At 44.7% G+C, this 27,274-nt stretch overlaps 1 protein-coding gene and 1 long non-coding RNA gene across 4 annotated transcripts in view; one reads left to right on the top strand and one right to left on the bottom strand.

Annotated features, from left to right (window-relative positions):
• The window catches only part of PKP3 (plakophilin 3), a 71,546-nt gene that overhangs the window by 25,959 nt on the left and 18,313 nt on the right, over nt 1-27,274 (bottom strand). The window contains exon 2 of the mRNA XM_035122844.3: nt 18,861-19,050. Within this exon, the coding sequence (XP_034978735.1) occupies nt 18,861-19,050 (190 nt within the window). The remainder of the gene's footprint in view (nt 1-18,860; nt 19,051-27,274) is intronic.
• LOC118088796 (uncharacterized) overlaps nt 19,044-27,274 on the top strand; it is a 69,509-nt gene continuing 61,278 nt past the window's right edge. For all 3 annotated transcript variants that reach the window (XR_015948812.1, XR_015948809.1, XR_015948810.1), the window contains exon 1: nt 19,044-19,260. This is a non-coding gene — a long non-coding RNA (uncharacterized LOC118088796). The remainder of the gene's footprint in view (nt 19,261-27,274) is intronic.

Here is a 27,274-nt window from a genome sequence, read left to right as displayed (position 1 = left end):
AGGACATGCTGTACTCTTAACTGCTTGGCACAGAACATGCTAACTAGCTAACTATACTATTGCAACATCAAGTTATACTGACACAGCAAATATGCTACCGTAGTGCACAAGCTTAGAGAAGTAGTATCATTTAATGCTTAAAAACAGCACCATGGACTGGTTTAAAAGATCTATGGTAGTTCAAAACATCAAAAGAAAACCTATACAAATGGTCACAATGCAGAGCTCCAGAAGAGGGAGGAAAAACAAGAAACACCATTTATGTGAAGCCTGTCACTTAACTCAGGGGTCACAAACACAATGCCCATGAGAACCAATGTGCCCACCAGTTCCTTCTATGACACCCTCGAAAGGTATCAGTAAATATCCCCTCAAAAACCCACAATGTATGAGGGACTATTTCAGGCACCCCCAAACTTCCGCCCTCCAGATGTTTCAGACTAAAATTCCCATCTTCCCCGACCACTGGTCCTGTTAGCTAGGGATCATGGGAGTTGTAGGCCGAAACATCTGGAGGGCCGCAATTTGGGGGTGTCTGGACTATTTGCTCTTATTGATCACTTCCTGTTTGCACCAGCTTGGTTTGTCCTATATTCTCCCACAGGAGCCATTTTATGTTCTGTCACACCCCCATGGCAGCCATTTTGTGATTGGCACCCACAGCCTTAAACCCTTTGTTCTTTTTAAAGAATACCATTTTCATACATTAATCCCTTATTACTCTTTCCTTTCCCTCTCTGTGTGTTCTCCAACTCTGACACACACACACACACACACACACACACACGATTATGTTTAAGTTTAGTGTATGTGATATGAGATCATAATATGCACAATTTCCTCAATCAAGGAACAGCTGCTAGAATGGGACTCCTAAAACCAGTGGGAGAAACAAAAGGGGTGTTTAGAATTCAGGTCCATTAAAATGGTGTGGATAATGTTTTAAAGCCTGGTGTAAATCATATAGCATAAAAAACACCACAAAGAATCACCATTTATTTACGCTACAAAGGGAAAATGGAGCTGGAAAAGATAAAGAAACACTGCATAATTAAGGAAACTACCACACCTATCTTGTGTATTGCACCAATGATTAAAGGTGTAGATTTTGTAAAAGCTTAATGAAGCTGTAGTGAGAGAAAAATATGTACCTGCAACACTAGATGACCTTCTCCTGAAAGAGACAGGAACCAAAGTATTTTCCAAATAGGATACTTCAGTTTCTAGCAAATACCTTTGACAAACTAGACTGCTAAAGTGACTAGATTTATCACACCCTTTGGGAGATTTTGTTTTCAGCGCTTACCATTTGGAATTGTGAGTGCCTCCTAGATTTTTTAAACAAAGATGACAGAAGTCCTGAGAGAGATAAAAGGAGTAATTGTCTTCCTAAATGACATTCTAATACAGAGTACATCAGTGGAAGAAACACCATGACAAAACACTGGTCACTGTCAGGAATAAGATCTATTAATCTGGACTCAATATAAACAAGGAGAAATGCATTTTTCATCAAGGTGAAGTTGAATTATTTGGACAACTAATCACACATGGGACAAAGCCATGCCTAGAGATGGTAAATGCCATCAAAGAACTGGAAGCACTGAAGGCTACAGAACTGAGACAATTTCTGGGAATGCTGAACTATCTTTCTAGGATGCTATTTGTACAACACTTGAAAAGAGAAACAACCACTACACCAATTATTGAAATCCACTACTTCCTGGTTTTGTGGATCAGTTCTGTGGGCTGCCTTTAAAAATATAAATGAGATGATCTCCAATCTTAGTTTTAGGATGCCACAAGCCTACAATGGGTAGCACTGATGCAATAAACTACAGACTTAGAAGGAGTGCTATTACAATTGCATGGTTCACAATGGATGCCAGTCACATTCTACTCTAGAACTCTAACCAGAGCAGAAAAACTATTATGAAAAAATTGAGAAATTTTTGCTAGTGTTTGGCATGCAAAAACTTTTACAGATACCTATGCAACTTGTCTTCTTTCAGATTTGCAGACCATAATCCCTTTGTGACCTTGATTAAAGAAAAAAACATGTAGCAGAATATATTACAAGAAAACAATTGATCATAGCAGACACCTTGTCACAAAGTCCCACAAGAGCTTGATTATATTCTGCTGAGAGTGAACATGGAATACTTAACAGAAACTGATGATATCTTCTTCCTATCACTGAGAAGGTGCAATCACCAAAGGCAAACTCTGGGGCTTGCATAGCAGGACTAAGAAGCAATGTTACTGTCAAGACTACTACTTACTCAGAGCTATTTGCAAGCTGTGAACTTGAAGACTTGAACTATCAAGTAGTTCAACAGCATTGATTTACTGGTTGTTTATTTAAATAAGGAAGGGATGTTGTGTGGATAGTGCCATTCTCTGGTTTGGTCAATAGATGGCATTGGACTTAGTTAAATCTAAACGGCTTCAAGAGTTTGCTTTGCTGGTTCTGTTCTTGTTGGAGACAATGATGTTCTTATCTAGCTGCCTGACTGGGATGCCCTCTAAGCCTTCCATGGCATGTGATAACAAATCTATTTAGAGCAATGCTTATACAAATCAAAACTAATTATTATGTGCAAAGACGAAACCAAACCAAAGGAGTTGCTATGGGAGTGAAAAAAAGGGTTGTGCAAACTAACCTTGCATGTCTCCATGTTATGCCAATTAATTCATTACTTAGAAACACATAAGGTCAGCACTTAAAGAATGTGTGAACCTTCCCAAGTGTTGCACCACAATAAAGACACCCTCAGTTTTTCCTCCTCTGAAAGAAATTGCCCTCTTACCGTAAAATGTAAGTAAAGTGGGGGAATCTCTCTTCATACCAGAAGATTAGGAAACTAGGTCTGTTTCTGCAGAGGCTTTCAACTTATTAAGCTAAACAAGATAAGCTTTATAGAGGAAGTGAAAATTCCTCCCATTTTACTGAACAGCTGCATGTGTAGTTATCAAACATGACCCTAAGTTAAAAGAATAATCATTTAGGAGCTGTTTGCCAAATAAATCCAATGACAGATGAGGCTGATTTTCCAGCAGTGGAGGAGACACAGACCAGGCTCAAAACCGCAGATAAAATCTGAGTATTTCTCATTAATGCAGGCACACCTCATTTATTGTGCTTTGCTTTATTGTGCTTCACAGATATTGCTCCTTACAAGGATGCAGGTGCAGCTGCAGGGAGCCCAGCCACATCCAAGGGAAGGAAGTGCCCTGCCACCATCCTTCTTCTGGCTACAGGAGTGGGGCTGGCTAGTGCTGGAGCTGGGCTTTCCCCCTCATGCCCCTGGTGACAGGGTGAGGGGACTGGCTTAGTAGCCTACAGCATAGACAAAACTTAACTTTTCACGAAATGCGACTTGCTTTAATGCAATATGTGCTTTATTGTGCTGGTCTAGAACCAAATCCATAATATCTCCAAGGTACACCTGTATCTCCTTCCTTCTCTGTGGCATTCTTTGTTTTGCAGCTACAGTACTTTTTAGCTCATGGGGCTGTCTTAGAGCAGGATGGGAAACCTGTGGCCCTCCAGATATTGTTTGACTGTGTAGCAAGACACCCCACTGTATACTTTATATGTGGAGGACCAGATTTTATTTCTCACTTATTCACTTTCTAACCACCAAATATCAGAACTATAGTTTACTAATGCTAATAACTATAGCCCAGAAACTATGGCATTATAGATGTGGTACGAAACCATCTAGACACTCTTTTATAATTAAATAATATTTAAATCACTGAGCCTAGGGCTTGCTGATCAGAAGGTCGGCGGTTCAAATCCCTGTGATGGGGTGAGCTCCCGTTGCTTGGTCCCAGCTCCTGCCAACCTAGCAGTTCGAAAGCACGTCAAAATGCAAGTAGATAAATAGGGACCGCTACAGCGGGAAGGTAAACGGTGTTTCCATGTGCTGCTCTGGTTTGCCAGAAGCGGCTTTGTCATGCTGGCCACATGACCTGGAAGCTATACACCGGCTCCCTCGGCCAATAATGCGAGATGAGCGCGCAACCCCAGAGTCGGTCACGACTGGACCTAATGGTCAGGGGTCCCTTTACCTTTACCTATTATAAATATAGAGGTATGATAAGGTGAGTTATATACTTCAGTTTGTTACTATTGCTTTAATACATACTTATATTTGCTCTAATAAGGTTCCTGTATCTTTAAATGACAGTTATAAAGGTTTACATAAGGCTGACTGGTAAAACTTAGTTCCTAACCCTATTTAACTTAATGCCGCTTAGTCTGTCTTCCCAGTCAATCTCACTACCAAGTCCTTTGAGACAGGCTTGCAGGCAGTTCTCACTCTGGACAGCTCCAGAAGCTTCTTGCTGAATTCCCCTCATTCCTTAATGCCCTTATATGGGCTCATTGCCGATCTTCAGCTTATTCAGTGATCCAGCTCTTTGGGAGCAGACTGTGTTCCCAGCTTGGATAGCCTCTAGCCTGTCTTCCACCTGCTTCAACTCCTCTCTCTCTCCCCTCTCCACATCTTTGCCCCCTGTTCTTCACCCCTCATTGTTTGTCTGCTTCAACAGTAGTAAAATAGACCTATTTATGCCCCAGCCAGCCTATTCCTCAATGGATCAGATTTGATTCATTAAATCCCTCCCTCCTCATCAGTCCACTTTCCCCATCCAATAAGAGACCAATAAATTCTGCCCAATATGCCAATCAGAAATGTAGTTTTCCAGTTGCAGGAAAATGGAATGGCATGTTCCTCAGTAACGACCATATCTTTCTTGTTTTACATGAATATTTTTATTTGTTATGTCTGCGTCTCATTCTTCCTCCAAGCTGCTCAAGGAAGTATACTTGGGAGGTTGTCTAGTTTATCCTTGCATCACCACTGTGAGGAAGGTTAAGTCCATGGATAATGGCTAAGCAGCGATGTGAACCCAGATCTCCCCAGTCACAAAGGTCAGCTACATATTATGTGCATAATCTGCTATTGGATCACTGGTTATTTAAAAGACAAAATGTAGCTGGGGGAGGGCTGTCAATTTATTTGAAGCAGAGTATATGCATACGACTTTCCTCCTGCATTGTTTTCCTGAAATTATCTCCCCAAGCAAGAGGGAAAGTGCCTATATTTTTCCCCATGCAGGGCAAATGCAGCTGTGTGAAAGATTTTGATCAGGAAAACAGTGCAAGGAGGGACATATAAAACATACACATCTCATGTACTGCTCCAAAGAAATAGGCAGCCTTCCCCACCTACACCCCTAGTTCCTGCGCCCCCATTTTAAAAATGGGGAGATCATGATAGCTGGTTCCAAGCCTAGAGATGGAACTAGCCACACTACACCACACTGGTTCTGACTGGTGTTAACAGCTTTTCTTCTTCCCATTGAACATCATTTCCAAAGCAACCTTCTGTACTGAAGAAGTTGTCTTATGCCTAATATACAAGATACAGATACAGCAGAGATGGAGGTAGTAGAGAGTGCTATGGATCAACACGGGGGCAGATTTACAAAGTTATGAAGGAGCCTAGAACTGAAATGGCACAATGCTGGCTAGTGTTTCCCCGCAAATCTGATTTTTTATTTTTAGAAATCTGTAAGAAATCATGGAGTATGTTTACTATTTTTTATGTTATGATTTTTAAAGGATTTGTTTCAACACAATATTTTTGTTTATAAACCACTCTGTATAACTTATATAAAGGTAGGGAATAGATAGGGGGAAAGTTAATAAACAAACAAACAGACAAAAGAGCCCTTGTGAGCCTATGTAAGCTTGGCAGTGGGGAGGGCAAACTAATTATGTAAGCCAATATTTCACCTACAAGTCAGTGTAGAACTCACTATATGATCGATTAGAGCAGGCTGAGCGCCATTTGGATAAGCCAACAATTTGTGCTACCATAAACTAAAGGGAATTTAGTACAACAGGGGGGTGGAATCAGGTACACTTGCAGGCCCAAGCAGGATTCAACATGTTGTGAAATTTTCGGCTGACAAAGGAGAAGCAGCATGGGATGACAGGTCAGAAACTACTATATGGAAGAGAGTCTCCTAGCTTGCGGGGTCCTTGTGGGAGGTGGGAAGAAGGGCAGATGTTGTGTGTATCATATTATGGCTTCACTGCATGGTGTGTTTGTGGGTCCCACAAGCAGGGTGGCTGAAAAAACAATCCGGCAGATGTATTTGACTCAGTTTCCAGTAAAAGTATTACCTATTATTCTGGAACATACATGATACCTTTAAAGCACATTCTTTCAAACAATTCTGGGCACTGTAGTCTACCCATCACAAAATCACAGAATGACAATTCCAAGCAGCCCTTAAAAAACTACAGTGCACAGAATTATTTGAGCTGGTGGCAGGTGGGGGATGTGCTACAAATTTGCATTCTGAAATCCTGTACAGGACAGTGGGGCAGCTGCTTTCACAGATTTTGTTTTTATACATTTATTTACTTCCGTAGCATACTCATAAAAATAACAATGACAACAAGTATTTAGCAACACTGTGTCCCAGGCACTCAGGAATCTTTTACAATCCTGTCACCCTTGTTGTAAGTGACTTCCTAATGAAAGGTTAATGTGGAGAGGTGAGGAGATAATTCATTCAGGCCCAAACAGGTGGAATTCCCACTTATCAACAGTAAGTACACACTGTCACACAAATGATAACATCAGGGGCAAAGTATAATTTACACAGCCCTCAGAGGGAGAGTTTGAGTTTCAGTCCACTCTTGCTAGTGCTATTTGGTGTGTCCAGCTGCCTGAAGAGACCAAGAGAGCAAATCCCGACACAGAAGCTGCATTTCCCTTAGAGGCCATTCATGTACGTTATTTCCCCCAGCTCTCGTGGTCATTTTTATTGCTCAGACAAGTGACCTTGAAATTAAATCAGCTGCCATGAAGTAAAGGATGTGGAAGGTTGAATCCATCCAAACAAGTCATTCCACAGCCACTGAAAAGCCCCTTGTGAGTTTATAGCATTTGTTGGATGATAGCACCCATCACCTGCAACTTTTCCATGCCTTTCACTAAGCATGAATGGAGAGCAAGGCTGGTTTGTGACTGCCTTGCAGCGGAGGTATAGTCGTGGGGTGGTGCAGAATTCTGAGTGCCTTTGCAATTCTTTGTTTACTTCACCAAGTACAAGTCATTTTATTATGGTCAATTACACGGGTGGCGCTGTGGTCTAAACCACAGAGCCTAGGGCTTGCCGATCAGAAGGTCGGAGGTTCGAATCCCCGTGACAGGGTGAGCTCCCGTTTTTCGGTCCCACCTTCTGCACACCTAGCAGTTCGAAAGTACATCAAAGTGTAAGTAGATAAATAGGTACCGCTCTGGCGGGAAGGTAAATGGCGTTTCCGTGTGCTGCTCTGGTTCACCAGAAGCGGCTTAGTCATGCTGGCCACAAACGCCGGCTCCCTTGGCCTATACAGCGAGATGAGTGCTGCAACCCCCCTAATGGTCAGGGGTACCTTTACCAGTGTCAAGACAAAAACACAAATATTCCTCTGCCAACCCTCAGGCAAAGAATAGCTCTAGCTGCCAACAAATACTTGTGTCATGCACTTAAAATTATCATCACCCCAAAATGTACCACATCACCAGCACATGACCAGTATTGTTGTTAGTAGAATTTGGCAGGATGCAAGGAATTCTGTGGCAATGTGATAAACGAGCCAGTAATTTATTATTATTTTGAATTGTCTTTATTTATCATATGTTTCACTGTATTTGCATATAATGTTGCATGCCGCCTTGACATTTTATATGTGTGGGTGGGTATATTAATATTTTTTAAATAAGTAAATAAACTCTATCCTTCCATCTGCTGAGTCCAAGTCCCCAGAGATTTTAATTTTAGCACCGCACAACAAAGCCTAGGCATTGCCTCATCCTTAATGCCTCACACAAAGCACACACATGCTAAATTAACTAGGAGTGGAAATAGGAGAAACATTTTTAGAGCGGTTGGGTTAGTTTGGAAATGCCTTCACTGTACTCAGCCCCATCTCTCTCCTTTCCAAGGTCAAGCTATTTTTTAAAAAATGCAGTTCTGCCAGTTTGCAGCAGAAGCGAGGCAGTCAGTGTTCAGTGGACAGCACCCATGACAACACCGAAAGCAAAACAAAACCCAGTCCCCAGAGCAGCATTAAGCTTCTTCTTTTAATTTTTCCTTTCTTCTTTTAATGAATACATCAAAGATTAATGCATAGACATACATTTATGATGCTTTGAAAATTAGAAAAAGGGGGAGAGTCCAGATGACACACAGAGGAGGGAAGGGACAAAACTGACAACTAAGACAGCACTTGATGTTGTAAGTTTACCCACCAGCCATTTCAGTAACAAAGCCAGGAGGCAATGGACTCGTCCTTTGGCAGAGGAACCTGCCCATGTGATCTGCTGTGAAACCTGTTTTAATAAAGCACCCACCTTCCACTTCTGTGTCAGCCTTTAAGTTACCCTGGAGTCTATATATGATGCCCTGCACTTCCTTTGCCCTGTAACAGTGGCGTAAAAATCAGCTTTACTGGGTAAAGTACCCCACTCCAACTGAAGTGAGAGCCTGCTGCATTGCTTTCACAGACTGGACAGCCGTTCCAGAATGAATGACTATGACGTAGTTATTGAACAATTAAATAAGCTGCTTTATTTAATATACCTTAAGAATATACAGCCCTAGCTCCAAATCCCCCAGGAGTTGCAGCTATATGAGTTTTAAACTGACCCACATGTTAAGCAATTGGACACATTTGGATATTGTCTTATGTTCATTCCCCCCCTTCTCTCAGCCAGCCAAAGATTCAGATAACAGAGGTAAATTGTTCTTGAAGTGTCTGCCTTTGATCTGCAGACTTAATCTGTTGCAGAGGAGAGGTAAAGGTAAAGGGGCCCCTGACCATCAGGTCCAGTCGTGTCCGACTCTGGGGTTGCGGCGCTCATCTCGCTCTATAGGCCGAGGGAGCCGGCGTTTGTCCGCAGACAGCTTCCGGGTCATGTGGCCAGCATGACAAAGCTGCTTCTGGCGAACCAGAGCAGCGCACGGAAACGCCGTTTACCTTCCCGCCAGAGCGGTCCCTATTTATCTACTTGCACTTTGATGTGCTTTCGAACTGCTAGGTGGGCAGGAGCTGGGACCGAGCAACAGGAGCTCACCCCGTTGCAGGGATTCGAACCGCCGACCTTCTGATCAGCAAGCCCTAGACTCTGTGATTTAACTCACAGCGCCACCCAGAGAGCACTTATTCGTGTGTGTGTGTGGAGCTTGCAAGTTTTTCATCTGCCAGGTTTGAACTCTCTCACCACTTATTGCTAACTATGGATAGAATTCTTAATTTGGAATTGAATCTAAGACTGTGCACATATTACAGGCTTAAAACACAGCTAGGGTGTTCTTTTCCCTCAATTAAGATTGAAGCTAGTTCCAGGGGGCGCGCGGGGGGGGGGGAATACATGGAATATTTCATAAGAGAGATAAAGGAGAGATCTGGATTGTGGCTAATATTGTGTGTCCACTGTTTCTCAAACCAGCGTTGGGAGCACACTGAATGCAGAGCAAAAGGAGGTATTTACACAGCCAAAAATCTCTGCTCAGCATATACTTGAGCAAATCACTGTTTTTCAAGCTTCAGTTCCCCCATCTGCAAAAAGGCCACAATAAGAACCTACCCTTTAGGACCGTTGTGAGGGCAAAGAAACAGCAGAGCTAAAATTGGCACAGATTATAATGGCTTCCAGTGAAAAGTGGTTGCTTTGCTGTACATCCCTCTCTTTCATATTCCTTTTTAGACTTCTAGAGCTACTTGTGCTTTAATGCAAAAAGAGTTCTTCTGTGTTGGGAGTACAAGGACAGGAGCCAAGGGTTCTTACACATGTAACCACCCCCAGATGTTTTATTTATTTATTATGCACTTCGAAAGCCAAGCTATGTCTCTTAAGCGGTAAACTGTACTGAAATCAACGCAGCTTAGTTTTTGAATGATGCGTTGGATCAGGATGTAGAAGCATTACATAATTTATACATTTGTAAGGCTAACAAACAATAGCAGCACTAGCAAAAGCTGTGCTAGTTTGCCAAGCCCCTTTTCCCCTCGGGGAGGAGTCATTGGTAGACTCAGATAATTAAGCCTGGATGAATCTCCTGCTAGGGTTCTCCTCATTGTTTCAAGGGAGACCCGAGGCAGCACAAAACTAGACTTCTTCTGATCTCAGCTGTTAAATAAAGCAGGTGTAAACATTCAGATGCCACTACTGCCCCCCTCCTTGTAGTAGCTACTATGCCACCATGCATGCTATCACTTTGAAAAATAAAATGTCAGGTGTTAAGAAGTAATGAAGAAGAGGCCTCCAATCATAAATTGTAGATGTTTGGGATGAGGGTGCTCAGGCTAAGAGCAGTGGCTTGTCCAAGGTCACCTAATGAGGTTGAGGCAAAGATTAGATTTACCGGTAACTGGAGAGTCTACAATGTAGACTTCCTCAGTCTGCTATGCTACCCCAGCTCTCATATCTGTGTGTACACACAGTCCTGCAAATCAGGAACTTGGGTGCTGATGTCTCCACAACCAGTTTCAGTTCAGCCTTGTACATTGTGGTCCCCATTCTCCCAGTCAATTGGACACTTACATGGAAGTTTGGCCAAGACGGTACTCAGATGCATTGTCAAATGTGTTGGCAGGGGGAAGCCTAGAGCTAACAGAACATGCATGTTGTAAGTCAGAGAGGCTGAGATGTACATAGGAGAAATACAAATCTGTGTTATACCTGCCTCTGGCTACAGCAGACATTTTTATGAGCATTCCAGCAACCGTAATGACGCCTATCTGTATGCAGTTCTCTCCCTCCCTTTCCTATTCCACTGCTTTCTTTATCATGTATGGTGTCTGACTAAAAAGGAAGTATGAATTATGTACAGCTGTCACTCTTCCTCTGTCTGGAATGCATCCCACCATTGCCCCTCCTAGTTTCTCCAGCTCAAAAACAGGCTGAAGCAGTTCTCAACAAGCTTGAGTGGTTGACTTTCCAAGCAAACAGCGCTTGGACCTTCACCTGACATACCCTCTTATAGCCTCCAATGCCTTAACCACCACTGCAATCCAGCAACTGCACACTGGCAGGGCTACATTTGAACTCCTGAATGCATGAAAAGGGAGCTTTGGAATGTTGCACATGGGTGGAGAGAGGTACGCAAAAGTAAGAGGTAGGGGCCTCTCTGTCACTTGCCTACAGTTTACGACACCGTTGCAGGCCACCAGCACAGAAAAAAAAAAAACCCAAAGTTTTCTTCCCAAGTTTAAATTTGTAACATTCAGTGAATTGTATAATAACCCGTCCCAAGAGCCACCAATGGAACCTCCACTCACAAAGGTGGTTGTTGCCATGGGGAAAGAGAGGCGAAGGTGCCACTTCTTGCTCAGGCTATTTGCATTGGAAAAAGAATTGGCACCAATGGGATATTGTTTTTCTTATTATATAAAAGTCAAAGGTTTAAGTCTCTTGCACTGAAAACAATCAAAAAATCTTGAGGCACCTTAAAGATGAGTAACATTTATAATGGCTTTCGTAGACTTAAGCTTGCATCATCAGATGCATTTAATGAAGTGGCCTTGGGTCAGTGGAAGCCTCTGCCACAACCACAAGACTCTCTGATTGTTTTTCATTGGGCATGGAATGCTGTTGGATGGCGCTGGGGGACAGGATGGGAAAGCCCGTGGGTGGGGAATTAAGTCAAGTATTTCAAAGAGCATGGCTGGCTGCCTAGAGCACTGAAGGAGGAACACTCCATACTGCAACATTTTGTTCCAGGTCCAAAACATTTTTTGGCCATTTAATGATGCCCACTAAATCCTCCTGGAAAGTAACAAATGCCTCAGGAAAGAAACAAAGAGTTGGAAATACATTGTTTTGTTACACTGAAAAGAGGGAGGAAAATGAGATCACGTGAAAATGAAATGCAATATATACAGACTGTGAGAACTGCATTAAAGTTTTAAATCAGGCATAGGCAAACTCGGCCCTCCAGCTGTTTTGGGACTACAACTCCCATCATCCCTAGCTAACAGGACCAGTGGTCAGGGATGATGGGAATTGTAGTCTCAAAACATCTGGAGGGCTGAGTTTGCCTAGGCCTGTTTTAAATGAATCTAAAATAACAACAGTGACAATTCAAGAAGTAGTGTTAATGATATACAAACATGCTAGCATTGGTAAGTCAATTATCAACCTACATGTGTTAATACTACAGATAGAAATGAATTTCTGGATGTTATGCGCACCAAATTGGTTATATTTCTCAGTTTAAAAAAACCCAGAGGTTTGGCTATGTGTTCATCTGCAGAGCTTCCAAACATTTTTAAAAACTCAATAATAAAGCAAAAGCTTCATATAAAAGGGCATGGCTTTGATGTGAAAACAATGAGCTGTTTGCCACTTATTATCTGGGGTTTTTTTATAAAAAAAACTGACTAGAGGTGTGCCTTTGTACAGTCATTGCAAAGCAAGGGAGCATTCAGTCTATAAAGGCTAAGGGAAGACGGCAACAAAGCCAATCAGCCCAAGAGGCAGACACTGGAAAAAAGAAGTAGCAGACTCAGAATAATGATCGCTATGACCAGGGCGAGGCCCCGCTGTTGCAGGAGGAGAGGCGGCAGCACGCACATGAGACAGCACACAATGAAAAGAGTCACAGCAGGAGTGACGATCATAATCTGTCCTAAAAGCAATTTTTTAAAAAGAGACTGCCAATTTTATTTTGCCATTGCAAAGATCTGAAGATTGCTGAGGAAAGACTTATGTGGTAAAAATGTAAGTGCCTATTATTAACTTTTATATATTCCACATCTCTAAAATTGTGCTAGATTATGAAGTAACCAGGGCATATGTGCTGAAGAAGAAAAATGCCACCATGAATAACAAGGTGTCATCTTTGAACAAAGGGAGAAGACCAGGAGAATTCACTTCACTTTGCCCATATGAGCCCCCTAGGGTAGCTTTTTGCCAACCTGGTGTCCTTCATATAATGTTGGGACCACAACTCCCATCAGCTCCAGCCGGCACAGCTGGGAGTTGGAGTCTGACAAAATCTGGAGGGTGGCAGATTGGCACTGGCTGTCCTAGGATGAGACAAGTAGCTTCTTGCCTGTGAAATTTGATGGGCATGGTTGGGAGTGCTGCCAGGATGCTCCAGCTCTGATTACAGCCATGCTTCTTCTACTGCACCTCTCATCATCTCCCCTGCAGCAGCTTCTACCCCACTTTTCTTAACCCCTTCTCCTGTCTCTATCACTGTTGCCACCACCGCCAGGCTTCAAGGTTTCTACAGATGCATACAACATCTGCTCTCACTTCCCTAGGGAAGGCACACCATGGTTAGACTGTGCATCTCCCTAAATAGATTGGATCAGCTCTAGAGAATGCCAGTGCCACCTTCTATCTGAAGGAGGGGAAGAGATTAGGGTTGCCAGACTCTAAATAGAGGACAGGACTTCTGTGCCTTTAATTGCCCTGCTCTCTTTTGAGTCTGGAAACCTTAAAGAGAAACCAGCAGACCATTTGTTTAATTTCCAAGCAAAGGGTATGCTGGTTTCTCTTTAAGGTTTCCAAACTCAAAAGAGAGCAGGGCAATTAAAGGCACAGAAGTCCTGTCCTCTATTGAGTCTGGCAACCCTAGACTGGGAAAGAGCAGAGGAGGGGAGGGGAGGGGAGAGAACCTCCCCCCCCGTGTTACCCCTCATCTTCTGCACAAGAATCAGGGCACCTCAACTCCATCACTGATGAGAGGAGGAAATAGGATGTTTTGCAGGACTTCGACTTTCCATTCTGGGTATGGTGAAATTTGCAATAGCTCATTCAGACCTGTAGGATTGGTGTAACTGAGTGCACATGTGCACTCAAGTTACATAGATCCTATAGATCTGGATGAGACACTACAAATTTCACCATACCCAGATTGGATGTTGTCAGGGGATTGTTGCGGAGTAACGACGCTCCGCATGCTTGTCTTTCAGCAGTCTTTATTTTGTGCAGGCTATTTACAGTGAGCTGGGTATGTACAACATGTCTACTCAGTCTGACGCAGAATCCGGTACTGGACCGCCCCTGGGCCTCCTCCAGCATAAGAGCCTGGGGACAGCAAATCTCTTTCCCCTCCTTCTCCTGCGTAATTCCGGAACCGGAGGAAAGGGTCTGCGCTCCATGTTTTCCTTCTCCCCCCTTTCCCCCCCTCTTCCTCCCTCCTGTGTCGCGGGGGCTCTCCCGTGCTGAGAGAGCCTTGGCCCTCTCTCTCCACTTCCTGACTGGACTCCTGGGTGTCCTCGCTGTTATCGCTGCTTGGGGAGGGGCTGCTTCTGATGAGGGGAAGAGGATCCCTATATTCTCTTCCCCTTACAGATGTCTAAGATCACTTCAGTTTACAGTGACCACAAGAAATGCATATGCACCCTGTACCTTGTTTTAAGGTACTTCCGTTTCATGCTGTTGTTTCTCAAACCTGCTCCACACTGATTGGGGTCCTTAAGCTGTCCCTAATTTGTCTCTAGCCAAGGTGTGAGCACCTTTTAATGTGAACACACCCTTACAGCACAAGTTTAACCAGGTTTACTCAGAAGGAAGTCCCAATGATTTGAATGGGATTCACCTGCAGGTGTGTAAGCTCTGAATGGCGGCTTTCCTTCTCTTGGATATAAGACCACATCACACGATAAAGCAAGTGTGTCATTCAAGCAGTGAAAAGCAAGTTTTCAGAAGCCTCAGCACAATATTCCAACCATTAGGAAGTTACATTGTTGACCTAAATTAACTCCCCACCACACAAAATAAAGCCGCGCCTATTGGATTTCTGCCTGTTCTGTAGCTCTTAAAGACACCGCTCTGTCAGGCTCAGGGTAGTGACTAAAAGCACATGATGAAGATCAGGCCTTGTCTGGATGCAGGAACCAGTGTCTGCCACCTTGAATCTCTATTTTAGGTCCAACAGAATCCTAACATAGGGAGGGTGGAATGGAGGACTTTAGCAGTACAATCCCCAAACTCAAAATAAAAGTGTCTCATACCTTCTTTGAATTAACAAGGTTTCAAACCTGTTTAGGATCAATGGTTTGCACTGAGACATGTAGGATTGTGGGAATACAGGCAGGAACTGGGATCTCCTTTCAGGTAGGCCCATCCTTCCCCTGTCAGCCCAAAGGACAGCATTGCATAGGACACGATAGACATACCAGTGCAGGGTGTGGGACTAGACTCCACAATTAGAACTAGAGTGACAGATCAAAGGGTGGGTGCAGTCATCAAGAAAGTGAGCTCCAGGTGTGTCCAAGAGCTTCCTACCCTCTGGTGTTCTATCATTAATCCCAGTGTAGTTCAAAAGCTGTATATGGTAACACAATCCAGTGTTGTGGATCTGCCACTATACAGCAATCTCATATTGCAGAGATAGTAATCTCCGAGTATTGCAGAGATAGAGTTAAGCAGGTTAGCTGCTAATTGCGCCTTTGATTCCAGGAACGTTCTTGTTCCCATTTCACAGGTTGGCAAACAATGACAAATAAGAGACTGAAACTAGCTCATGAGGGAGAAACCATTGAGACCATCACCAATTGTAACTGAACACTTAACTGAACACTTTCATCCCGCTCTTCACTGCAGCACTGCCAAGGTTGGAGAACAGTAAACAGTGCCTTTGACTTTACATACGGGATCCACCATCACACCCTAACCTGTGACCCTCCAGGCATTGTTGGACTCTAACCCCATCAACATGGTCAATGGTCAGGGGTGATGGGAGTTGTAGTCCAGCAACACCTGGAAGGCCACAGGTTCTCCAGGTGTATACAATGCATAGATGCACTATATACTGAGAAGTTAAATTATTACTGTTGGTGTACATGGTTCTACTCTGCACAATTTAATCCTCACAGCATCCCTATGAGTTAGATTAGGCTAAGAGACAGTGATTGGCCTTAAGCCGCCCAGTGAGCTTTATGACTGAGTGGAGGTTTAAACTCTGGCCTCCCAGTTGCATTTAGCTGTGTTTTGATATAGGCCAGGCATCCCAAAACTGTGGCCCTCCAGATGTTTTGGCCTGCAATTTTCATGATCCCTAGCTAAGAGGACCAGTGGTCAGGGATGATGGGAATTGTAGTCCAAAACATCTGGAGGGCCGAAGTTGGGGGATGCCTGATATAGGTAATGAACTGAGAATTATTTCCAACTGGTAAAATACACCGAGGCCGTTGAGGCAGAATCACAAGAAACGTAAGGAAGAAAATCCCAAACTAGTCTCAGGTTCTTGTGAGAAACTTTCTACCTCTATTGTTTAGCCAGCACCTGAAAGAGGAAACAGTCTGACTCTGCAAGCAAAGGAAACTTTGTACCGTACTGGAATCCTGCCCTGGCGTTTGTGGCAGGGCGTTTACATGAATGGAATACATCAACCTGATAGGGGGTCATAAATTACAAGAGACCTCTCCTAATCTCTGGATTGCAATCTAGGTCTCCAAATGCAGAGGTGAAAAACAAGCAGTGGGAGCAGCACTAAAATATGTCCAACTTCCATGTAAAGAGACCCACTTGGTTCCTTCCAAAACACTTTTGTGGGTGTGGCAGAGGAGAGCCTAGTAATTAAATGCAGCATAATTGTCACTGGTGCCATCAAGGAAACTGGAAGGATTTCAAGACTATAATTCTACTGAAGAGAGGTGACATCTCCCCATCTCCAACAGAGGCCTTCTGTTAGCTGCTTGACTGGCAGGCATTCCAGCAGTGAAAGCGTCTTCAGTTTAGTGGTACTGTGGGTGGTGAAAATGCCATCAGATGAATTTTTGCCTGTCACACAGCTGTTATAGGCGCAGCACCTTTCTCAGGATGACTCAGGAAGTGCAGAGTGTGAACCCTACTGTTGAAGGACGCTTGCTCCATCTCTCCTCTAACTCAATGTGGGGAAATGGATAGTTATCAGTAGAGCATGGAAAGCTCAAGTTCAAATCCATATCCTGCTCAGCCATCAAGCCCACTGGGGCTGCCAGTGAGCTACTCCTATGCACCTGGGATGCCTCCCATGACACTGAGGACTCGTCCACAACTTCATTTTGTCCCATAATAACTGAGTAGCTAGGGTAGAGTGGCAAATAAAACTGACAGTGTTGACATTTAAGCAATCCCTACTGCTTCCTCAACATAGTGCTAGGTTTTGATCAGGGCTGAGAAACCTGTGGCCCCCTAGATCAGGCACCCCCAAACTGCGGCCCTCCAGATGTTTTGGCCTGCAACTCCCATGATCCCTAGGTAACAGGACCAGTGGTCGGGGAAGATGGGAATTGTAGTCCAAAACATCTGGAGGGCCGAAGTTTGGGGATGCCTGCCCTAGATGCTGCTGGACTCCAACTGTCATCATACCTGATCATTGGTCATGCTTACTGGGGCAGATGGGAGTTGGGAGTCTGCTGGGCCACAGATTCCCTAGCCCTGCTGTACATAAATTGTGTGGATGGGAGAATTAAGAAAGTGCACACTACTAATACTATAGTATTAAGCCCTAAGGGGCAGCTTGGGAGAGGTGAGGGCGAGACAATTGTCCACAGAACCAAGGTTGCTTCCCCGTGTGGTGCAGTGGTTAGAGTGTTGGACGAGGACCTGGGAGGCCAGAGTTCAAATCCCCACTCAGCCATGAAGCTCACTGTGTAACCATAAGCCAGTCACTATCTCTCAGCCTAACCTACCCCACAGGGTTGTTGCGAGGTAAAATAGGGAAGGTGAGGACCACACCATCCACCTTGAGATCCTTGGCTGGAATATAAATGTAAAATAAACAAATAACATAAAAGCTGCGAAATAGTAGTCCAAACTAGGTTGGTAAGGTTAGCATAATGTTACCATAGGCACAGTGGCTCCAGGAAGAATGATTGTTTTGCAGACAGAAGAAGGAGGCAAAGAACTACAGTAGTAGAAATTACTTGCATAGCTGGAGAAACTGAGAGCAGTTTAAGTGTGAGGTATGGGGGATATTTGACTGAATCTCATGTTTGATTAAATCTATGGGGCAAGGCAAATTGCTGGAGAGGAGAATTCTTCTGCTATCTCACTTAGTCATTCTCAGTTCTGACTAACCTTTGTCTGGCCTGCGTATCTTGAGTGTGACCCAGATTAAACCTTTGAGAAGGTCCACGCCACCTTCCCAGAGAGGAAGCTGTCTTGGTAACACAGCCCTATTATTATCATAAAAACTATTGACGACAGTTTCTCCTTCTGTCTGCGACAGTTGGCATATAAACCTATGACACTGGCTGGTTGACTAAGCCTGCAACCACCCCAACAAGGGCATATTTCCTGGTTGAAGCATCTGAATCAACAACACAGCTGGGCTAACTCCTCCACTGCACTTTTTTGCCGGGTGCCATTTTATCACAAGGTTTGATTAATGCAGCTGCACCGCATAGCCGAGAGTTAGAAGAGTTCGCACAACAAACAGGAGAGAGTTCGCACAACAAACAGGAGAGAGGGTTAGGAGTGGCGAGCTTTGAGCTGGGAGGCCCTGAAGTTCCCATCTCACCTCACCCTTGAACTCCCCAGGGGTGGCCTCCACCAACCAACTGTTTTCTCAGCCTAATGGGAGTAGCAACGCTGACTTACCTCGCCAGAACATTGCAACAATTTCCTAGATAATGGGAAACTAACTTTTACTCAAGGCAGACGACTGGAATCAATGGGCCTGAGTCACGTGCATTCATTTCTGTGGGTCTACTCTGAGTCAAACGTAGTTCAATACCGACTCTTCACAATTCTCACACGATCGACCCAAAGGTTTCTTTCTACCACCTGACGCCCCTCTGCAACGAACAACCTGTGCCCAGTTTCATTTCTCCCCTCGCCTACCTTTCAGCTCGGCGTAGTCCTGCATTGCTCCGTTGGTCCTGGGGGCCGAGTGGCTCTTCTGCAGCATCCTCATGCGGACCTGCTCTTGCACCCGGGCGCTCTTGAACCCCTCGGCGGCGTCGGGAGCCTCGCTCTTCCTGTCCAGCTGCTTGTCCGAGGGCAGCGCCAAGGAGCACACGCCATCCTCTGGCTGCAGAGCCGACAAGAAGAAGTTATTCTCCTGCATGCTGGCTGGTGGGCCAGGCGCGCACGTGAAAAACAGCCCGGCTCTTTCCCCGGGTCAACCCGCCCCTTCCCCGCGCCTGCCAGGAACTCTGTGTGGGCCGAGGGGAAGTTCCTCGCGAGGGCTTGGGGCAGCCCTTCCTCTTCTCTGCGCCCAAGCGGCGCGTTGACACGCCAGGTAAGTTGCGCGCTTATTCACAGGTGAGTCTGTCCGGCCCCCCCTCTGACTTCCTTAGTTAGTCTACCAAAAAAAAGTTTCTTCATTCAGGGAGCGCGCGCGCGCCCACGCACACAAATACACCCTCCTCCTCCACGCCACCCCCGGTCTTCTTTCAAGCGTCGTTTGGTTTCCTGGGACTTTCCTTCTCTGCGCTGGTGGTGACACACCTACGTGTTTCCACCCCTCTCTCTCCCTAGCAACTGACATCAGCCGGGAGGCAGAGCAGCAGGTCGGCCGCTTCCACCTTAAGCAGGTGAGGCGCTGGGCAAAGCGGTGCCTTTAAGGTGGAATTCCAAAGATGCAAGAACTGGCCTGGCCTTGGCCCTGCCCTGCCCCACACCTCGCCCTCAGCTGTGTAAACTGGCAAAAGCGGTTATGGGTGCGGTGCCTCCAGGGTTCTTGAAGGGTGTACCTTTTGTGTGCCTAGAGATAGAGGGCTGTAGGCCGTGGTGCCATTCCGCGCTCCTCTCTTTTTGTTACACCTTCTCCATTCCGCGAAACAAAGCTCCCCTGGTTCTGGCAGAGGAGCCCCGTGTCAACAAAAGTGCAGCAAAACAAGGAGCGAACACGCCTCGATTCGAACGCACCCAGCTTTGTTCCCTCCCAGCTTGTGAAATAACTTAATAGCCTGTACATTCCAAACACTGAGCCTTGGGAGCTGAGCGGGAGAAGGGACAGAGGCAGGCCAAAGTCCAGGAGCTCAATCCAGGCTCCTCCTCCTCCTCACCCAGAGTCCCAGGAGGCACCTCAGAGCATCCAGAGTGTGAGGCTCAGCTACACAGGCACGTTCTGTGCCATGGCTGCAGCCAGGGAGAGATGGTGGGTGAATGAGTCATGTCAGCTGTGGCCTTTCCTCCCCCGTCATTTTATTCTACCAGAGTATATAGGTAGCTGCCTTATACAGAGTCAGACCACTGGACCATCTAGCTCAGTATTGTCTACACTGACTGGCAGCAGCTCTCCAGGGTTTGGGGCAAGTCTTCCCAGTCCTATCTGACTGGAGATCAAAACTAGGACCTTCTTTGTGTAAGGCAGATGATGTACTACTGAGCTTTCGATCCTTCCCCAATTATCTCCTGGATGTTAGAAGCAACAGACATTGCTGACTGACGGAGGTGGTGGCTGGGCTGGAAGGAATGTGACAGGGGTTCCCCATTACAACTCAGGGTCATAGATCACTTCTGAATCATACAGTTCCAGGGCTTCTTGCCCTACCATTAGGCAGGGTGTGGCACCTGCTTCAGGCAGCTAATTTTAGGTGTTGTCAAAAGGCAGCAAATCGCCAGTTCCTTAAATTATTACTAGTATAATATTTTTACTCTCAGGGAGAGGCATTTGGTGATTTTATGTCTCAGGTGCAAAACAATGTAGTCAGCCTTGGATGCTGTGTACCTTTGGGGGGGGAGACACCATTTGCTGCAAAATACATTTGGGCTAGCCTTGTAGACTGCAATACTAATGAAGGGGGAAGAGCCATTTCCTTGCTTCTTAGGAGGGTATACAGCACTTGCTCAGTGTTGGAAGACTTTGGGTGGAAGCAAGTGTAGAGAGAAACAATGCCATTGTAATAGAAATGGTCTTCTACACTGGGCAGAATCCTAAAACTGCACACACGCTGCTCTCATCACCGTTCCATTGTGGCCTTGCCATCTGCCAAATCCCAGTATGTCCTTCATACAGATCTATGTACCTTTCCATAACCACCCCATAATGGGTTATTGATTCCTGTTCATCCCACCATTAGGTTACTACTTCTTGCTCTACAACTCCAAGCCCACTAGACTCTTTGCTTACCCCTATACTACTGTTGGGGGGATTCTTTGACTGTTACTGGACCTGTTCTCCCCTGTCTACCATCTGTATAGTATTATGTCTGTTCCCTTCTACTTTAACGGGATGGCAAGTAAAATAGATGCAGACTGTGACCATGCTCACAAGGGAAAGTCTTGTCCATTCCTCAAAACTGTTAAACCCTTAAGAAAAAAGATGCCAAACTCTTTAAAAATGAATACTCTATAGACCAGGCACCCCCAACCTTTGGCCCTCCAGATGTTTTGGACTACAATTCCCATCATCCCTGACCACTGGTCCTGTTAGCTAGGGATCATAGGAGTTGTAGGCCGAAACATATGGAGGGCTGCAGGTTGGGGATGCCTGCTATAGACCTTAACAGTACATAGAATATACCATGTGAGAGCAAATGGGCCATGTGAGAGCAAATGGGCCTAAGTATAGCCCATACATTTCCTCTCTGCATATGCCAATCAATCAAGGTAATCAGTCATTGCTACCGGTAGCATCAGCACTGCTATAGGCTTGGTTGTTGTTGTTTAGTCGTTTAGTCGTGTCCGACTCTTCGTGACCCCATGGACCATAGCACGCCAGGCACTCCTGTCTCGCACTGCCTCCCGCAGTTTGGTCAAACTCATGTTCGTAGCTTCGAGAACACTGTCCAACCATCTTGTCCTCTGTCGTCCCCTTCTCCTAGTGCCCTCAATCTTTCCCAACATCAGGGCCTTTTCCAAGGATTCTTCTCTTCTCATGAGGTGGCCAAAGTATTGGAGCCTCAGCTTCACGATCTGTCCTTCCAGGGAGCACTCAGGGCTGATTTCCTTAAGAATGGATAGGTTTGATCTTCTTGCAGTCCATGGGACTCTCAAGAGTCTTCTCCAGCACCATAATTCAAAAGCATCAATTCTTCGGCGATCAGCCTTCTTTATGGTCCAACTCTCACTTCCATACATCACTACTGGGAAAACCATAGCTTTAACTATACGGACCTTTGTCGGCAAGGTGATGTCTCTGCTTTTTAAGATGCTGTCTAGGTTTGTCATTGCTTTTCTCCCAAGAAGCAGGCGTCTTTTAATTTCGTGACTGCTGTCACCATCTGCAGTGATCAAGGAGCCCAAGAAAGTAAAATCTCTCACTGCCTCCATTTCTTCCCCTTCTATTTGCCAGGAGGTGATGGGACCAGTGGCCATGATCTTGGTTTTTTTGATGTTGAGCTTCAGACCATATTTTGCGCTCTCCTCTTTCACCCTCATTAAAAGGTTCTTTAATTCCTCCTCGCTTTCTGCCATCAAGGTTGTGTCATCTGCATATCTGAGGTTGTTGATATTTCTTCCAGCAATCTTAATTCCGGCTTGGGATTCATCTAGTCCAGCCTTTCGCATGATGAATTCTGCATATAAGTTAAATAAGCAGGGAGACAATATACAACCTTGTCGTACTCCTTTCCCAATTTTGAACCAATCAGTTGTTCCATATCCAGTTCTAACTGTAGCTTCTTGTCCCACATAGAGATTTCTCAGGAGACAGATGAGGTGATCAGGCACTCCCATTTCTTTAAGAACTTGCCATAGTTTGCTGTGGTCGACACAGTCAAAGGCTTTTGCATAGTCAATGAAGCAGAAGTAGACGTTTTTCTGGAACTCTCTAGCTTTCTCCATAATCCAGCGCATGTTTGCTATTTGGTCTCTGGTTCCTCTGCCCCTTCGAAATCCAGCTTGCACTTCTGGGAGTTCTCGGTCCACATACTGCCTAAGCCTGCCTTGTAGAATTTTAAGCATAACCTTGCTAGCGTGTGAAATGAGCGCAATTGTGCGGTAGTTGGAGCATTCTTTGGCACTGCCCTTCTTTGGAATCGGGATGTAGACTGATCTTCTCCAATCCTCTGGCCATTGCTGAGTTTTCCAAACTTGCTGGCATATTGGGTGTAGCACCTTAACAGCATCATCTTTTAAAATTTTAAACAGTTCAGCTGGAATATCATCACTTCAACTGGCCTTGTTATTAGCAATGCTTTCTAAGGCCCATTTGACTTCACTCTCCAAGATGTCTGGCTCAAGGCCAGCAACCACACTACCTGAGGTGTACGAGACCTCCATATCTTTCTGGTATAATTCCTCTGTGTATTCTTGCCACCTCTTCTTGATGTCTTCTGCTTCTGTTAGGTCCTTACCACTTTTGTCCTTGATTATGGTAATCTTTGTACGAAATGTTCCTTTCATATCTCTAATTTTCTTGAACAGATCTCTGGTTTTCCCCATTCTATTGTTTTCCTCTATTTCTTTGCATTGCTCATTTAAGAAGACCCTCTTGTCTCTCCTTGCTGTTTTTTGGAAATCTGCATTCAGTTTCCTGTATCTTTCCCTATCTCCCTTGCATTTTGCTTGCCTCCTCTCCTCCGCTATTTGTAAGGCCTCGTTGGACAGCCATTTTGCTTTCTTGCATTTCCTTTTCCTTGGGATGGTTTTCATTGCTGCCTCCTGTATAATGTTACGAGCCTCCATCCATAGTTCTTCAGGCACTCTGTCCACCAAATCTAAATCCTTAAACCTGTTCCTCACTTCCACTGTGTATTCATAAGGGATTTGATTCAGATTGTATCTTACTGGCCCAGTGGTTTTTCCTACTTTCTTCAGTTTAAGCTGGAATTTTGCTATAAGAAGCTGATGATCTGAGTTACAGTCAGCTCCAGGTCTTGTTTTTGCTGACTGCATAGAGCTTCTCCATCTTTGGCTGCAGAGAATATAATCAATCTGATTTCGATGCTGTCCATTTGGTGATATCCATGTGTAGAGTCGTCTCTTGTGTTGTTGGAATAGAGTGTTTGTGATGACCAGCTTGTTCTCTTGACAGAACTCTATTAGCCTTTGCCCTGCTTCATTTTGAATTCCAAGGCCAAACTTGCCAGTTGTTCCTTTTATCTCGATTCCCTACTTTAGCATTCCAGTCCCCTGTAATGAGAAGAACATCCTTCTTTGGTGTCATTTCTAGAAGGTGTTGTAGGTCTTCATAGAATTGGTTAATTTCATTTTCTTCAGCACCGGTAGTTGGTGCATAAACTTGGATTACTGTGATGTTAAAAGGTCTGCCTTGGATTCGTATCGAGATCATTCTGTCATTTTTGAGATTGCATCCCATTACAGCTTTTGCCACTCTTTTGTTGACTATGAGGGCCACTCCATTTCTGCTACAGGATTCTTGCCCACAGTAGTAGATATGATAGTCACCCGAACTGAATTCGCCCATTCCCTTCCATTTTAGTTCACTGATGCCCAGGATGTCGATATTTATTCTTGTCATCTCATTTTTGACCACATCCAGCTTACCTCCACTCATGGTTCTTACATTCCAGGTTCCTATGCAATATTTTTCTTTACAGCATCGGACTTTCCTTTCGCTTCCAGGCATATCCGCAACTGAGTGTCCTTTCGGCTTTGGCCCAGCCGCTTCATCAGCTCTGAATCTACTTGTACTTGTCCTCCGCTCTTCCTCAGTAGCATGTTGGACGCCTTCTGACCTGAGGGGCTCATCTTCCAGCGTCATAACTTTTATATGCCTGTTGTCTTTGTCCATGGAGTTTTCTTGGCAGGGATACTGGAGTGGCTTGCCAGTTCCTTCTCCAGGTGGATCACGTTTAGTCAAAACTCTCCACTATGACCTGTCCATCTTGGGTGGCCCTGCATGGCATAGCTCATAGCTTCTCTGAGTTATTCAAGCCCCTTCGCCACGACAAGGCATTGATCCATGAAGGGGATCCAAATAGGCTTGGTAGACTTGAAAAAGACTTTTGGCTTATTATTACAGCCTTTTAATGGGCCAGATGCACCAGGAATTCAAGAGACTGCCTTTATTTTGCATATGAATGACAGCAAGTGCAGTGAGACATTCTGACATGAGGATGGCCCAAATGCTAACAATACTATCTGACTACCAGTTAATAGAAACAAACCATTCACTCTCCTCTTGCACAGTCCTCAACTGGCTTATTTATCTCTCGGGGAAGCAGCATATTCCTCTTGTAAGTATGCCTGCCTTGAGGCTTGCAGGGGACAATAATCAAGACACACAGTGTTCCATATGATGGTTTTCCCTTAGGTGGTCTCTCACCAAATAATAATTAACTAGCATTTGTGAAGCTCTGTCAGATGTCCAGATGAAAGACTCTCTGGACGTGTGTAGCGTTAATCATTCTAATAGCCCAGCCCAGCCCAGCTTAGCTTTTAAAATTCTGCACAGCCCAGCACAGGCGGTGCTCAGTTTCCAGCTAATAAATGCTCTGTGACTAAAGTATGAATAATCCTCTGAGTTAAAAAAGCACTCCCAAATTAAGGAGACCTCATTAAGAAGAAGTGTCCCTCTGTTAACTAGTGGGAAACTGAGGCACGCAACGTGGAGCAATTCATCAGTCGGAAGTGGAGCAAGGATTAATACTCAGCAGTTCCCAGGACTGTGCTAAAGGCTAATTGGGCATTTCCCCTCTTATGCACTTTCACGGGAACATTAATTGCCACTGATATCCCCATTGATGTTCAGCAACAACAATGCCCCAGGTAGAGGAATCTGGGGGAGGGGCAGGAGTGTGTCTTTTTATTATTTCTTATGATGTTTGGTCAATAAGATTATTCATGCTAGAAATTCAAAATTCCTGGCAGTTGTCAGATTTTGGGGGAACTAGTGATACAATGCTCTTTAACAGCCTGAGGGCAAACAGTGTACCTGCCTCACTGACCTGGAGTAAAGGAATCCTGTGAAGTAATTTGCTTTTGACCAGTCACAAAAAATTGACATAGGGAGAAGTCGTTTCTCATAGAAGGTCATCCTATGGGGACCACTGCATGAACTTGCCTGAGTGGGCAACCTGTGGCCCTCCAGATACTGCTGATCTACAATTCCCATCATCACTGACCACTGACTGAGACTGATGGGAGTTGGACTCCAGTAACATCTGAAGGGCTGCAGGTTGCTTACCCTTGCATATATCAAGCATTCATCTCAGAGTATAAATTTCATCTGCGACTCATGTCAGGCTGTTTCCAAACAAAACCCATTTGGGGTGTCGTCATGTCCCGATTCAGGGTACCTTACAAATCCAAGCTACACAAAGATTGTGATCATCCTTGTGATGGTTTTCCCGTGATCAATTGGTGGACCAGGGTCTCACTGGATCAGTGGAGGCATCACAGTCCAACATGTATTGGGCCACCTTTGTCCACACTTCTGACTTAACACTGTAGCACTGAACAAGCCACCAGGGAAGGTGCTTTGAGGACATTTTTCCAACACCTTTTATTTCCTTTAGAGGTGATGGGGAGACAGAGCAGAATGGGCCCAACCTGAAGCAGTGGATTTTAGTAAAGTGGCATAAAATCCTTTCCCCTTCTGCCATCTATATTGTGGCCTTTGCTCTTTTCCTTCTCTGGTGAAATCTCCAAGATAGCATCAGGAAGCAGGAGGTGTGGGGGTCAAGGGTGGGTCATCAGGATAAAGATGGGCCTGGACTTATCCTTCCCATATCAGCTGGCTACAAGACTAAAGATACTTCTGGATGTGATTTTGGGCACAAAGGAAATACAAGAATGGCATTGTATTGTCTGTCTGTCTATCATCTATCATCTATCATCTATCATCTATCATCTATCATCTATCATCTATCTATCTATCTATCTATCTATCTATCTATCATCTCCCTGGTTCCCATTGTGTGAATACTTCAGTATGAACTTTCCTTTATCTACTGAGGCTCTTGACATTAGGAAATGTGAGTCTGCCAGCCTTTAAATGAAGTATAAAACCAGACAGTCTTCCTCAACTTGGTGTCCTCTCCAGATATTACTGGACTACAACTCCCATCTGCCCCAGTCAGGATAGCCATTGCTCAGGGATAATGGGAGCTGTAGCCCAACACTTCTGAAGGGCATCAAGCTGGAGAAGGTTGAAACAAAAAAATCTTGCAGCACCTTAAAGACTAACACTATGGCATAAGCTTTCAAGGAGTCAGTTCACTTTATCAGACGCATGAATTAAGACACTGTGTGCAAGGCCATTTTGTGTGATCTATCATTGAAAATAACATGAGGAGGTGTTGTTGTTTTTCCTCTTCCTGGTTGTAATGCCAAACCTACCAGAAATCCTGGGAAATGTAGCTCAGCCAAACTAATTAGAGTCTGTGCTAATTAGTGTGAGG

Source organism: Zootoca vivipara, chromosome 1 (genome assembly GCF_965207765.1).
Source record: "Zootoca vivipara chromosome 1, rZooViv2.hap1.1, whole genome shotgun sequence".
Taxonomy (NCBI): Eukaryota; Metazoa; Chordata; class Lepidosauria; order Squamata; family Lacertidae; genus Zootoca; species Zootoca vivipara.
This window is presented reverse-complemented; position numbering and strand designations above follow the sequence as displayed.